We start from the raw sequence: 14,837 nt of genomic DNA on the forward strand, positions 1-14,837 counted from the left end.
GCATGGGTGTTTAGGGTGTTATGCTCCTGAGGAAGCTGAGGAGTGTGTGGTCAGTGTTGGAGGATGCGGGATCAGGCCTTCCCAGGGCTGGTACCGTGAAGCACCAAGCCAGGGGCAGCTGCAGAATTTGAAAGCCATTTCCTAACCTCAGCGGTCCCTGCTGCATCCTTCCCACCTGCCAGCCCGCATGCTTCATGCTTCATGCTCTGCCTGCAGAGCACCTGCACTTCTTCAGGACAAAGCACTTTGGCTGCTTTGATCCCAGATCAGATTAAAAATGGCATTCGGGCCCAAAAAGGCACTCACCCCTCCCTGTGCAGTATGCTATCAATTGGCAGGGATGCCATTACTGCCTGCATTTAGAGTTGTGCTGCCTTTCTGGCAATATGCTACTCTTGAGAGAGGGAAATGAAAGGATGGGTCTTGCTGAGTTATTACCAGGTAACCCAAGAGGCACAGGAGAACAGGGTGTTCAGGATACATAAATAAGAAAACAGCGAGGGCATGCACATTGTCTGCTGAGAGGCTCAGCAGCGAGCTGGAAGGACGTGTTAGGTTCATCCTGCATGACCCCAGCTCACTGCAGAAACCGGGGGCAGAAAACCAACCTGGAGTATCATGGGAGCCCTGGGCCATTTGCAGGGCGATCTGGAATAAACTGTGTGCAGTAAAATTGCCATGGAAACACTGTACTAGCTGGGTTCAGCCCCGAGGCTCTCCAGTGCAGGGATGGGCAGAGCTGTGCCATCGACAGAGGTAATGCAATTTGTTGTGGGTGAGGATTTGATCTGTGGTACCAGATTGCTGAGGATGCTGATGTGACTGTACGGGCGGTTTTTATTTCTGATATTCGGTGACATCGCTATGTACTTAGCCATTCTTCCGTGGCAAAAAACACTAAACGTATTAGTAACAACAAAATACGTGCATCATTGTTCAGGGGTATAATACTGAGATGCTGAAAACCCAACGCTGCCAGAGGGACAGAGACGTTTAACCAGGCAAGGGAGAAGAGATACGCCCTTTACCCCTGCATGGCCTATCTGCAAATCCCAAACAGGAGCTATGTGTTATTAACAAGTCCCTATTAACTTACATGATTTTGTTTACATTAGAAGAAAACTCTCATTCTGGGCACACGGAGAGTTATCTGGTATTTCATAGTTGCAATTATGTTAACATTTGGGAACTCTGGGTTTCATAACAGCAGGACAGAGAGCAGGGCCTTTCCCTGAAAACAGGAGCAACGCAGGCACGCAGTCATACGTACATATACATGGATGCACACGCTCTTCTTGGTTAGGAAGAAGTCATTCGCCCCAGCTGAGCCCTGCCATGGTCCCCGCTGGCTCTGGCAGCTCCCAGCACATGAGCCGGCGGCTGTCAGCAGTCTGTCAGTCCTTCTCCTCCCAGCCTTGGCTCGTATTCATCGCTGGCAATGTGGCCTCTCCTGTGGTTTTTAGCCCCCAGACTGTCTGCTGCTGCTCAGTTTGGTTTAAGCATGCTGTGCCTCAATTAGGCGAAATGATAACGTGAGCATGAAAACTTAGAAGTGTTGGCTTTCCTTCATTTGCAGATTAATTTTCTGTTTTCTGGCTTTTCTCCACGTCCATAAGGACTAGAACTTTTGTTGTTAGTAACAGATGAAAATAATCAGCTTTAAAAATTCTTCCGGTGCTTGATTAAGCCTCAAATACATTGGACTTAGTTGTCATCTCCCATGAAGTCAGTGTTTTCTGCAGGCCAACATAGCAAATCTCCATAAGCGTGATCTAAACTGTATCGCCTATAATCTTTTTCTACGATTGCCCTGCTCTGGAGCTGCTCGGGCTGCCTGGCATCTGCTATATGCACTGTGGTGCCTCAGAGATAGCTAACCAAAGTCCTCTCACAGGGAAGTATTTGGAAGCCAGATCGTCACCCTCTGACTTGGGAAGCATTTGCGAGATCCTGAGAAGTTTCAAACCCTCTATGCTGTGGTTATTCCTGGTAAAGAAATAACAGCCGAAGAATTTTATCTTCTACAAGGTTGTTTATCTCTTCTTCAGGGAAATAATCATGGAGGAACGTTGACAGCTGAGAGAATGATAGTTCTCCTATCTAGACATCTGAAGGGAAAATCCTGCTTTTGATCATGGCTATATAGCTGAGCACTGATAACGCAGGGTGTGGGTATGGCTGCCACTGTCCTGCGTGAAACCACTCAATGAGTTTCAAGTTTTCACATGCAGAAAGAGCCCGCCTGCTCTGATGGCAAAAATTCAAAAATTCAGAATAATTTAAAGCTTTCATTAAGCACATAGGAAAAACTCAGCACTCAGGATGGCATCAGCGCTGCTAGAGATGCCACCTCTTTATGCAGAGATGTGTGAGAAAGAGAAAAAACAAGGAGAGGAAACAGCATGGAGGGTAGGTGGCATCAGGTACAGAAGACGGTGGGTGGGTACAGAAACTGGTGGGAAATGTGGAGCTGTGTAGTCCTTCCCTCAGGTTGGGCTGGCAAGGATCACCTCTGGCTTGTGGTCCTGCAAGGACCACAACATGGCAGCTCTGGTCATAGGGCCCTTTCCTACTGCCTCGCAGGCCCACTCCTTCTCTGAGCATCAGTACCAAAGGATGGATCCCCCACACCCATCTGGAAATGGAGTATCCCACTCACGGAGTCATCTATTATGCCTGATTTCCTCACTCTAACTTTATAAGTGTCCAGACTCTTCTCCTTTTATACCAGAAACAACATTAGGAGAGTCCTTTAGTGATAACAGAAGACATGTTGACTTACTTCCTTCTTCTTATCTTTATTTTCTGTCAACTTCTATCAGTAATTTACTGTAATAGACCAATTTAAAGGTTCATGTCCCCACACCCAAGTCAGACGTCTGGAACGGAGGATTTGTTTCTGTCTGCAGCCAAGAAAGAGGTCCCTTCAGGACACGGACTTGAAAGCTTTGAAGGGGAGAGATGTTAAATTGAGATTTCTAAGCTTTCTTAGGACAGATAGTTCCCCTCTGTATTTACTGTTTATTTACTCCAACAACATCCTTTGCTGTACTGCTTGGGTACCCCAAACTGCCTCCCCACATCTTTGTTATCCTTCCATTGCATCTTCCTCTCCCTTCAGTCTCTTTCCACCTCCCCCAGGAGCCTGTGGCGCTCACAACCCCAGTGTGTCGTAACTCCCTTCACGTTCAGCATACCCTGGGCAGCAGTCCCATCACCCTCTGCCTGTCTTCCGGAAGCCTCGGATCCCTCTGCAAGTGCCTGCTGTCACTATGGCAACCTCTGCGAGGATGCGCTGTGGGATGAGGATGCGCTGTGGGGGGAGGATGCACTGTAGGATGTGGTCACCACCATGGCCTTCTGCTCAGGGACAGGCAATTCAATTAGAATTCAAGTGGCCTGGGAAGGGGATATGGGGCTTATGATTTTCCTCCTAATGGCAATTTAATTGCTGCTGAAGCCCATCTGGAAATGCTTCCAAAAAATGAGCTCGTCCCCCGGGGTAGCACGGTTACCATTATCCTTTCAGAGGGAACAGATGATGGGCTTGGCAGCATGAAGGCTGCCTCGGAGGCTGAAGGAGGGGCACAACCAGGGAGGTTTTCAGCTTTTGCTTATATACATCACCCAGGAGGCGGCGAGCGCCTCTTTGGTGGGGCGGTAAGAGATATACTGCAGGGGTTTTTTTGCATCAGACGAAAGGAGGGAGCCTCGACCCTGACCCTGCTCAGGCCTCCTGAGGGCCAAGCACCGAGTGACACTGATCGCCGACGGCTGCCCGCCCGTGGGGCCGCTACCACCACCTCGGGGAGCCCGGGGCGGAAGCACAATGGAGCCGGGGCCCCTGAGCGGGGAGATATGGCTACCTGAGAGGATATGTGGCGGGAGAAGCCGGGCCCGGAGCAGCCGGGCCAGCTGAGGAAAGCAAAGCCGCTGCCGCCTCAAACCTGACCGCTTCCCCGCAGCCTGAGGGGAACTGGGCGCGCCGCGAGGGCTGCCGGGAGTTGTAGTTTCTCCTCGCCGGCCCGCCCCTCCCCTCTGCAGCCCGCCACTGCGGTAGTTGGACTATATTTCCCGTCATGCATTGCCGCGCGCCTGGTCTGAGGCGACGCTTCTCCGCCCCTCCGAGGGGGTAGGCGAGGCGGGATTGGTGGTTACCATGCCGCGGGGGCGGGGTCTCGGTTGTTTCCGAGCGGCGGCGGTGGTGGGCGGTGCTTGGGCGCGCGCGCGGGGCGGGGCGGCTGGCAGAGGCGGGGGCGCGCGCGCCCCGACCGTTGCCGGCTGAGGCGGCGATCGCCGTTGGGAGGGTTGAGCTGAGGTAAATAGCGGCCGCCGCCCCCACCGTATGCACGGGGGTACCGGCCTGCCTCCTCTCGCTCTTCCCCTCTCTCAGGCGATGCGCGGTGCCGCGGCGGGCGTCGCGAAGTGAAGTAAGCTGAAGCCGTCATCGTCTCCCTCCTTCCACGGCGACATGGGCGAGTGCGGAGCCCCCGGGGACGTCAACTCTAACGTGCTTGTCGCCCGCAGCACCGGCGACGCGCAGCTCGACGAGGCAGTGTGGCAGTGGCTGAGCTGGGACAAGGTGGGTGTGTGGCGGGGGACGGCGGCGGGAACACCCCCACACACACCCATCCCCTCACCCCCGGTGGGGGCTTCTCTACCCTCCCGGGGCTCTTTTGTCATCGGTCCCGTCGCGTATGCTGCCTCCATCCCATCCTGCCCGGTGCCGAGGGTGGCGTTTGGTCCCTTCTCCCTCCCCGGGGCCCTCCGCGTTCCCTCAGCAGGGCCCGTCCCCCCGGGAAAGGCAGGTGCCCTTCGAAAAACGGCTCTCAGGATCCAGCCAAATCCCAGAAGGCTGCCGTGACCGAGAAATTGGTCACCTGCGAGAGGGGACAGGTGAGGCATGCGGCCATCCCTGGGCTGTACCTGACGCAGGGATGGTATGATGTCATCTTACTGGCGCAGGGAGTACGGCACCTGCTTCGTGTTGCTACCGCTTCTTCGTTATGACAGAAACGTGTGGCTTGCGAAATCAGGTTTAAGGATTGTTCAGTGGCTTAGCGTGCAGTTAAGTGTAGAATGGCATCATTTTGTTTTCCTTAATTTCCTGAATTTAACACCCTCCCCAGGAAACAAAGGGGCTCTGGAGGTCTAAGTTCTGGCAGCTCCTTTCCTTTTCAGCTCCAACAGGGTGTCAGGAGGACTGCAGGCTTGGTTTGTTTTGATTAAACCATCCAAAGCAAATTTGGGGCTGTAATAATAATACAGTATTGGAGGTTATTTTGCTTAACTCATTGTTGAAAGGGTTACTTTTCTTTTCAGCTGGTTTGTCCAAACATCATGGCCTATGCTTTAAAAAAATATCGTGAAGATGGGGGAGGGTAAACTGCCAGTGTGACAGTGCTTTAGTTTTCTGTCTGTGGCTTCTTTTTTCTTTTTTTTTTTTCCCTTTTGACTTTAATGTGAGTGATTGTCAAGGTGTTTATACTGTTTCCTCTTTAGTTTTGTCCTGGCAGGATCAAAGCAGGAGGGCTACAAGTAAACTCTACATGTCAACCCTTAGATGAGCTTTCTGCTGCATTCTCTCTTTGCTTTTTGCAGGAATTAACACTTGCCATCTGCACATTCTGTGCTCAGAGCTGCTGGTGTGAAAATAGCTGGGAATAGTGGTAGGGGGGAGGGAAGGAGTGGAAATGGGAAATGGCATTCCTGATAATATAACTGATAACCCAGATGGAACTCTAGTATATTAATTTTTTAGTGTATTGGGAGTTTTTTTTTAATACATGTTTATTCTAAAAATTTATGAAGTAGGAGAATCACAGAATCGCAGAACTTACAGCTTTTACTGTTAAGGCTACTGGGGAAATTTTTTTTTTTATTAAACCCAGCAATAGTGAAATATTACTGCTTCCATAGCTCCTTCTAAGGCCAAAATGAACCAATAAAATAAAAACTGAAGAGTCAGTTTGATTGTAGCTGTTTGCCTTTGCTTCCCTAGGTGATAATCATGGCCTTCCCTACAAGGCTGCTTGAACTTATTACTTGGAGAGATTTCAAAGAGGGTGCCTGTGAATTTTGAAAATTCAGAATCGCTTGGAGAAGCAGGAGTGGGCACTCCTGCAGGAGCGGGGGCTGCACGGCTGGGGGCACGGGTGGTTCGGAAGCACTGACAGTCCCTCTGTAGAGGATGTAAACGAGGAGAAGGTATTGTGGGACGGGAAGGCGATGAGAAACCAGCAAGTACAGAATGAGGGAGGCTTATTTGTGTGATGCCCTCGAATTTCACCACAAACCTAGGAAATGCGGTCTCTGTAGGTTTGCTGCTTATCAAACAGCTTGACAAGGAGCTGTCTCTGTCTCGCCCCTTCCCAGCTTCCTCGGCTGTAGGGACTTTTGCTGCCTCTGATGAAGAAAAAAAACCCCAAAAACCAAACTGTGCACTCTATTCACAGCTATATTTAGCTGTGGGTAGCTTTTGTCCTCTAACTTAATTGAAAATTACTTGCTGTAATTAATCCTTAGGGTTGTGCTCTTCATCCTTTTTGATTTGGGTATATGTGCTAAGCTCTTCTAAAACTAACTGATTGGGTGGGTGGGTGGAGGAGACCTGACCATATGATGAGCTTTCTGCCTTCCTCCTCTCTCTCACCAGTATCTGCATCTTCATTAATGCTTGTAGCAAGTGGCTTAAAGGAAGCTCACTAGTTAACTCTCCTTAATTGCTGTGTGTTTACTTTTGTCTTTGAGACAGGCTTGGAGGCACAAGGCACCTGCCTTTTGTTCCATCCTCATTGGTAAGCTATGTGAGTAGTTAGTCATTGTTCTATATTTTCTCCCTTTAATTGCTCTTCATCCACTCTTTAACTTTCCTATTGTACTTCCACATCTGCTTTGAGTCTCCTGAAGGAGTCTGGTTTGCGTAGAAAGCTGTGTCAAAGCAGTTTTCTCCAAGAAAACTGCTTCTCTTTAGAGCAAACTTTAGAATTTTGGCCCCTGGTTGTAGTAATAATTTTTATGTGCTTTAAAACACTTAAGTGGCTTTATAGAGTGGCAAGAACGTGTCACACAGAATGGCATGAAAATGAGGTGTGCTCAGTACAGTAGCTGAGCATTTGTTACATGTAGTGGCAGAGTTTTGTTTTTTTTTTTTTAAAAAGACCTTTTGATACTCTAACCATAAGCATATTAAAACAATTAATATACTAGAGTTCCATCTGAGTTATCAAGTCTGAGGGTCAGATACTGGCTCAGCAGCTGGTGGGAGAGCACAGTATCATTAACATCCTGATCTACTTAATGAAAAACATGATCCTAAAGAAAGATTCACAGCTTTGCCCAAAAGTCAGAGTAAGTAACAGGTGCCCTCTTGCTTTCCATTAGTAAGTCCTCACTCTGTAAAAATGAAGCCTAAGCTCAAGCTGTTGGCTGATGGTTTATTAATTAGCCCTGTAGGATTGCTGACAGGACTCATGTTCCCTGGTCATGCCTGATGTAGTGTAGCTTTGCCCATCTTCCATAAAGATATGGAGGAGCGTTTGCACACAAGCCACTCCTGCGCTGTGGCTGTTGAGGTGGAGTGTACCTGGGAGAAGGCGATGTTTTGTGGTGATTACTAAGGTGCTGTTAGAACATCATGTTGGGGGGGAAAACTTGAACTAGTTCTGCAGGAGCTGCTTGTGCAGCCCCCTTTCCCTGTACTCTCATTTTATTTTACTAATTCATGGACTCATTGTCAGTGCACAAACGTAGCATGGGTAGCTTCATACTTGCTAACAAGGTGCCTTGGGTTGGTTTTAGGGCTTCTTTTGGAGTGCCCCTCGGTGTTCTTTTTAACTTCTGTGGCTTTTAAGATGCATTTCAAGAGGAATTGGACTTGGCAGTTAGAGAGCAATAACCTGCTCCTGTCGTTCAACTTGCAACATCTTTTCTTTTCAGTGGAAATTTTAAGAATGAAAATGGGAAAATAAAGTCTAGGAATTGGCCACAAACAAGAAGAGAACTTCCTTCAAATTACATGTATGCATTGCAAGTTTTAACATTAAAACATGGGTGATAAAATTGTGAATTAATCAAATAGTTGATTCTGGGTAGACTGGGGTATGAAACCCATCTTATCACAACGAAGACTACTGAGAGCATGTAAACAAATGGGTGACATGAGAGAAGCTCTGAAATAACACAAGTACTGTGCTTTAGTGCCTGTTCTGAGACATTAAACTATACCAAGTCCATCAGGATAGTCTTGAAGCTTATACTTCATGGCATTATGGTCTGTATTGATAAATAAGACCTATTGCTGTGTGTGGTGTCATCGTGAAGGCAGGAAAGGTGTCGCTGTTCTGTGTTTACACACTCAGATATCGGAAATAAGATTTGAGCATTAAGACTTGCTTGTATAGTTTGGAACTTCCCTGTGTTAGGTACCTTTCATAAATATAAGTATTCTGTATGAAGTAGGATCTTATATGCAGTTAAGCCACAAATTTGGGTGGTCGAGTGATCTTAAAATGTTCTGAGAAAAGGATGGTTTTTATCCTGCATCAGGTCATAACGGGAGAATTGCAGAAAGAAGGTAGTCTTCCCCCTTCCTCGTTGCTATACTTCCCCCTCGCTACCTGCCTGGGCTGGCACAGTATTGATGCAGTTGTTCAGGGAACGGATCCAGGGTGGCAGGGAGGAGGGAGCGGGTTTGTTACTGATCAGCCTTGCTGCAGCTGCAGAAATGTTTTTCCTGACACAAGAAAAGGGCCAGCATGTTAGTGGGAGCAGTCTGGGAAGGCGAGAACTGTCTCCTTCAGCAGCAGTGAGCTATAAAGCATGACTACAATAGGTTTCAATCCAGCTTATTTAAAAAGACATGCGGAAATGACTGTTAAAAAAAAAAAGCAGTTATGTAAGGTTTTTTGTTTCTTCTTTTGTATTGGGCTAATATAAATGAGGTCGCTTCTCTGCTGGCCTGTGCAGCTGGCTCCTGGGGAGCCCTGCAGCACGCCACCCTGGTGCTTTCCACCCATCCGGGTTCCTCTGTGCAGCTCTTGGATTTATTCATAGCTACACTTTATATAGGCCATATATGTATGCACATCACATACATATATATACACACATATTTAAAAATCCAAACCCAGAAGGAAACAAGGACAGCAAGGAACAACCCCAAAAGGTTACCAAAAAAGACAGCACAAACTGGAAGAACCAGCCAACAGGTTTATGAATCAGAAACTTTGAGGAATTTTATGTACTCAGGGTGGGTGGTAGGGAGGTTACTCTGTCCATGGCTGTGGGGATTCTCTAGCTGCTGCCACCGAGACGGAGGGTGGTGGGGAGGTTACTTTTGGCCATGGGGAGCTACTAGCTACCTGTAGGACAGTGGTGGGGTACAGAGGTGGTGGAATACAGGAGTGGTGGGTGGTGCAGAGATCCCTCTGCACGTGGCTGTGGGGAGCTTCCAGCTGCCTGTAGGTCCATGATGTGGTACAGACTGGGGCTGTGTGTTCTTTCCTTATCCTTAGGTCAGCACCTTTGTAGAAAGGTGCAGAGATCTCCAGCTGAGTAGCAGAGCCTCTGGTCTGGTTATGCCTGTATCTGGGGCTGCAGCTGTCAAAGAGGGGAGAATCAACAGCCAAAGCAGTCACCGTCCATCACCTCAGACCTCCCCTGCCTCCCCACCTGGGGCTGTCCCAGCCTACTGCCAAGGCTGTCCATCCCATGTCTCCCTGATGACTGCCAGACACCCCTACTAGCCCAACCGTGCCACCCATGCCCAGTGACATGAGCCACCACCAGTGTTCTGGCCACTGTATCACTAGTGATGGTGCACGGAGCTCATGTGGAGCCCAGCCCACAGCTCTCAGGCTAAAAGGATGGGGAGCTCCGTCTGCCCATGGCTCAGAGGAGCTTCCAGCTCCCAGCATGACTGATGGGATACAGGCAGGATACTTATCTCTGGAGGGAGAGGACAGGAGTGTGCTGTGGTCTGGTCCCATCCCTCTCTGGGTCTCCAGCTCTGATGCACAGGAGAAGCAACAAACACCCCGCCCTCCCCTGCCTGGCACAGCCCTTCACATGCCCATCTCGGGCTGGCTGTGTCACCATATCTCCTGTGACATGGGCCACCGCCAATGTTCTGCCTGCTGTGACGTGGCCAGGATATCACCAGGGCTGGTGCATCACTGAAGTGGACCATTCAAGCAAGAAGAAACAAATATTAATGTAATAATAACAACTGATAATGATGGTGGTGGGGAAAAACTAAGTAGCTGTAGCAGCAATTTAAAGAAAGCAGCTCAGCAAAGGTTAAAATAGAATTAAAAGCAGTGGGTCCTATCTGTTGCCCAGTTCTAAAGGTTTGTGCTGCTGAGATTTGTAGGTTTAGAGGCTAAATTCCGGAAGAAAAATGCTTGTCAAGTTGACTGGGGGTAATATTTCACATCTTTCGGATTAAAGATATGTCCAGTGCCAAACTCTGCATCCATGAGTTGCTGATGGCACTGAAGACATCTCAGTGTGAACCGCAGGACTCGCATCTTTCTCTCCCCGACACAAACCAGAGATTTTGCCAGGGACTGTTCTGTATTACGTACTTCAGTTAGACAGTGGAACAAAATCCGTAAGTTAGCTTCCATTTCCTTTGTTCCCTTCAAAAGTGTTGCATCCTCTTTAGAACCAGAAGCAATGAGCATAAAATGAAACACAAGAGGTACCTTCTGAGGTGGAGTCTCGGTCCTTGGAGATATTTAATAGCTATCTAGACAGGGTCCTGAGCAATTGGCTCTGTGTCCCTGCTTGAGCAGGAGAGTTGGAAAAGATGACCTCTGTAGGTCTTTGTGAAACAAAAGTCTATTTGAAGTTACTTATATAAAGTGTACAAAATCTTCCATAAAAATAGAAGTAGTGAAATGAAGGCCAACAGAAAGATGTCTTCTTATTTTCTGGATGTGCTCTCACCATGACCCTCAGGAAGAGCAGAGAACCACATGAAATCTGTGTGCCGTGAACTGGCTCAGGCTGTTGAACAACGCAGCAATGTGGCCTGCTTTGCCTGTGACTTCTTCCTGTTTTGTACACTAAGCCACAGAATTAAATTAAAGGACTTTGAGCTGTGCTTCTGTGTGCTGCTCCTCTTGCCATTTGGTTTTGTGTTGTCCATTTTTCTGCAATGCGACTGTGGGTCTCTAATCAGAGAATTGCTGGTTTGGAGCTTTTTACAATCCTTCCTTGCAGATACAGGTTTCCAGGTTTTGGCATTCCTGAAAAGACAGTACGATGTGCCTGTCCCTCTCAGAGGGAAGTAGCACTTCGGCAGTGCAGTCTGCTGTGCTCTCCGCAGTACAGTGTGGCTGTAGTCGCACTGTTTGTGGCCTAGTACCCTCCAGGGTGGATGGGCACTGTCAGCACTACGTAGTGGTTGGCTGGGGCCCATCTTGTACGATACGTGCAGCCTCCCTGCCCCAGGAACTCATTGCTCTTCTTGGTTCAAAGTGCTGGTGGTTTTGGTAGTGTGAAGACTTGGGTCCTGTGTACATGAGTTGTATGACATATGGGGGAGGTACAGGGCCTTTGGGGACAGCATTGGAGGATTGATTTTGGTGCGTGGAACAAAACTATTCCATGGTTGACTCCAGATAGGCAGAACGGATGTAGACTGTACCTAAAATGTTCTTTCAGCCTGACTTCCTCAACTGTTACAGGCTCCCTACCAGAGGAAGTTGATTGTTATGGAGGTGTTGGGTGCTCTGAGGCACCAGAATTTAGGAACAAAACAAACTTTTTAGCAGGGCCTGTAACAATAGGACAAGGAGTAATGGTTTTAAACTGGAAGACGGTAGATTTAGACTAGACCTAAGGAAGATGGTTTTCACACTGGGGGTGGTGAAACACTGGCCCAGGTTGCCCAGAGAGGTGGTGGATGCCCCATCCCTGGAAACATCCCAGGTCAGGCTGGATGGGGCTCTGAGCAACCTGCATGTAGTTGCTCATGGCAGGGGGTTGGACTAGATGGCCTTGAAAGGTCCCTCCCAACCCAAGCTATCCTATGCTTCTATGAAACTCGCACTGTAAATGTACCCACAGTGGGCTGGCAGAGACAAGGGATGGTAGGGAACATTCTACCCCTCAAGTACAGTATTTGCAGCCATATGTGGAGGCTTGTGATTTGCTCTACCATCACCTTTCCCTCTCCCACTGCTGTAAGTCGCCTGAGTCACTTCTTGCCTGCAGTTACCTACTGATTTTCACATAAAAGTGTTGGTGCAGTTGCCAACTAGAAAACAAACATTTCTTGCTTAGCAAGAGGAAATGAGAACCTACAATTTCTAAGAGAAATTGTATATGAGAACTTGATGCAAGTGCCACTGCTGGTCTTCAGTTTTGTGTATCTGGTGATGAGCTATGCCACGGACAATGCTCTGTTCCTCTTAGGAATAGAGGAGTTCATAACTCCTCGTTAGGAGTTACCACAAATAGGTGCTCTGGTGTGCTTGGATCTTAGGGACTGACCTTGGTTTTGTTTGGAAAGAAGCTTAAAACAATTGCTAATTAAAAAACAAAGGCTATCTGGCTAAGCTTGATGCACTTAATTTGTGGCTGTCAAATTAGCTGAATTCTAAGCAAATTTGAGAGCTTTTTTCCCCCTCTTCCAGGCTGCATATGCAAAGATTGTCTGCAAAACAAAAAAATTATTGCTATGAGAGTTGTAAACTGCCACTTATTTTGACAGGATATTAGCTTTGAAACCTAACTCTGGCAGTAATTACACATTATTAACATGATTGGGAGTGAAAGAAGCAGTAAGAAATGCTCAGCTAATGCCTTTGTACTTTAATTCTCCAGTTGTTTCAGATTATGTATCGTGATGAGGTACCAAAAAAAGTGTAATTCTGTCTCAGTAGGCAGTTGTGCAGTACGTGAAAAACTGAAGGTGAAGAACCATAACATTAAATTCAGCAGAGAATTATTTTTTTTTTTGTTTAATAAACCTCAAGCCTTTCTTAAATGTGTTGATGTTGCTGAGTCTCAACTGCCACACTGGAATGCGGCAGGTATGACCCCACAGTTCTGCCCTACATCTGATTCTGGCAGTAAGTTTTTAGTTGTTTAAAGTATATCTCACATCCCTAGCAGGCTCATCTCCTTCCCTCCTCTTAAAGGTCATTAAAATAACTTTAAAATTTAACTCCAAAGGACCACTAACACAGGTTATGTAAAGTTCCTGACTGAGAACTAGTCAGAAACAACACTGGTAACTTGCAGAAAACACTATATGAGGAACTAATACTAGCTTTCTAGAGATGTAATAATTTTATAGGAAAAAATAATGCAGAACTTTTTTTTTGTGGTGCTCATGTAAGTGCAGAACTATGTTTAGACTCTTACCTGTGCAACAGCCTGTCTGTGTCTGTCCTGAATGTTTCTCATTTCCATTTCTTTGTGGCAGTGAAGTACCGAAGGGGAGGTTCTGATAGTCTCCTCTCTCCTCCTGGCTTGTTAGTACTGCCAAACCCCACCTTCTGTGAGAATGAGAGGACTCCCTGAACGGACTTGGTTGAGTCTACTTGAAATGGGGTAGGAGAACATTGCCTGACATCTGGTTGCTTTTTACTTCCTACATAGCAAATGGCAAACCTCAAAGCTATTTAAAAATTAAGAATGCTCTGCAAATTTACATCTTAAAATGGTAGATTAATGTCTCTCAGGGCACCCGCATCACGTTTGTAGGTGCTGCCAGATTAGGAAGTAGCTGCTATTCAGGGGCAAGTAGACAGGCTGGGGGAATGGACCAGCAGGGACATTAAGTTAAATTCAGTGAGGACAGGCTGCGCTTAAGAAAGAGGAACCCTCTGTGGCAATACAAGCTGGGGCTCAGCTCTGCCAAAAGGGCCCCGGGAGTCTCCGCAGGAGGCGTTCCGCACGGGAGCCAGCGGCCTCCCCGGCAGCCGAGGAGGATGACAGCACCTGGGCCATGGTGGGGAAGGAATTCTCTCCCTTTACTCAGTACTGGTTAGCCTGCATCCAGATACCGCATCTGGTTTTGGGCCCCCCAGTACAAGATAGATACAGACAAACTGGTGCAAGTTCAGCAGAGGGGCTCCAGGCTGGTTGGAGGCTGGAGCCGTCGCCCTGTGAGGTGAGCCTGAGGGAACCGGTGCTGTTTCTCTTGCCTGTCCTCTCCCTGCTGGACCAAGGGGAAAAAAAAAAGAGGGAGAGCCACAGCCAGAAACCCAACTCTAGCCCAGTCACCAGCCAGAGGCACCTCTTCCCTTCCCTGCCCCTCTTCTGGCCCCAGCAGTGTACGCTGAGGTAGCACGAGCCTCTCCTTCCAGGGCCCTCCTGGCCACTCTCGCCTTATCTGCTGGCTCCTTGCACGCTGCTGGCAGTGGCCAGGGCCCCTTCCCCACCTGCAGCAGCAGGAGCAGCATCTGTTGCCTCTCGATTGCTGCCTTGTCCTGCCTCCTGACATGATATATATCTCTCTCTCTATATATATATATGTGTGTGTGTGTGCACGCAGCAGCAAGGCGTGGTGGCTGCTTGCCAGATGTGTGGAAAGCTGTTTGGCAGCAGAGGTCTCTCCATCCCTGTAGGGTGTGGACCTGTGTGTGGGTCTCACCTCCATCCCCAATGCTGCCTTCTTCCCTACCATCTTTGCCTTTGGGATGTTGATTACTGTGGGCTTGGAGGACCCTGCTCTCTGCCAGATGTTTCTTCCACCAGTGGGTAATCCTCTGAAAGCCAGTGTGGGGCTTGGAGGAGTCTGAGCCCTTTGAAGGGTCCATCTCCCTTCTTTGGGGAGAGTCGGTGCCGCTCCTGCCGGATGTTGTGCCAGGTGCTGGGCT

At 48.3% G+C, this 14,837-nt stretch overlaps 1 protein-coding gene across 1 annotated transcript in view; it reads left to right on the forward strand.

The window, feature by feature from the left end:
• Positions 1-4,471: 4,471 nt before the first annotated feature.
• Positions 4,472-14,837, forward strand: part of PGM2L1 (phosphoglucomutase 2 like 1) — a gene marked incomplete at its 5' end in the record, with an annotated part of 39,257 nt that continues 28,891 nt past the window's right edge. The window contains one exon of the mRNA XM_082007273.1: positions 4,472-4,582. Coding sequence (XP_081863399.1) covers positions 4,472-4,582 — 111 coding nt within the window. The remainder of the gene's footprint in view (positions 4,583-14,837) is intronic.

The sequence above is a fragment of the Phaethon aethereus genome, assembly GCF_964289735.1.
Source record: "Phaethon aethereus genome assembly, chromosome: 1".
Classification (NCBI taxonomy): Eukaryota; Metazoa; Chordata; class Aves; order Phaethontiformes; family Phaethontidae; genus Phaethon; species Phaethon aethereus.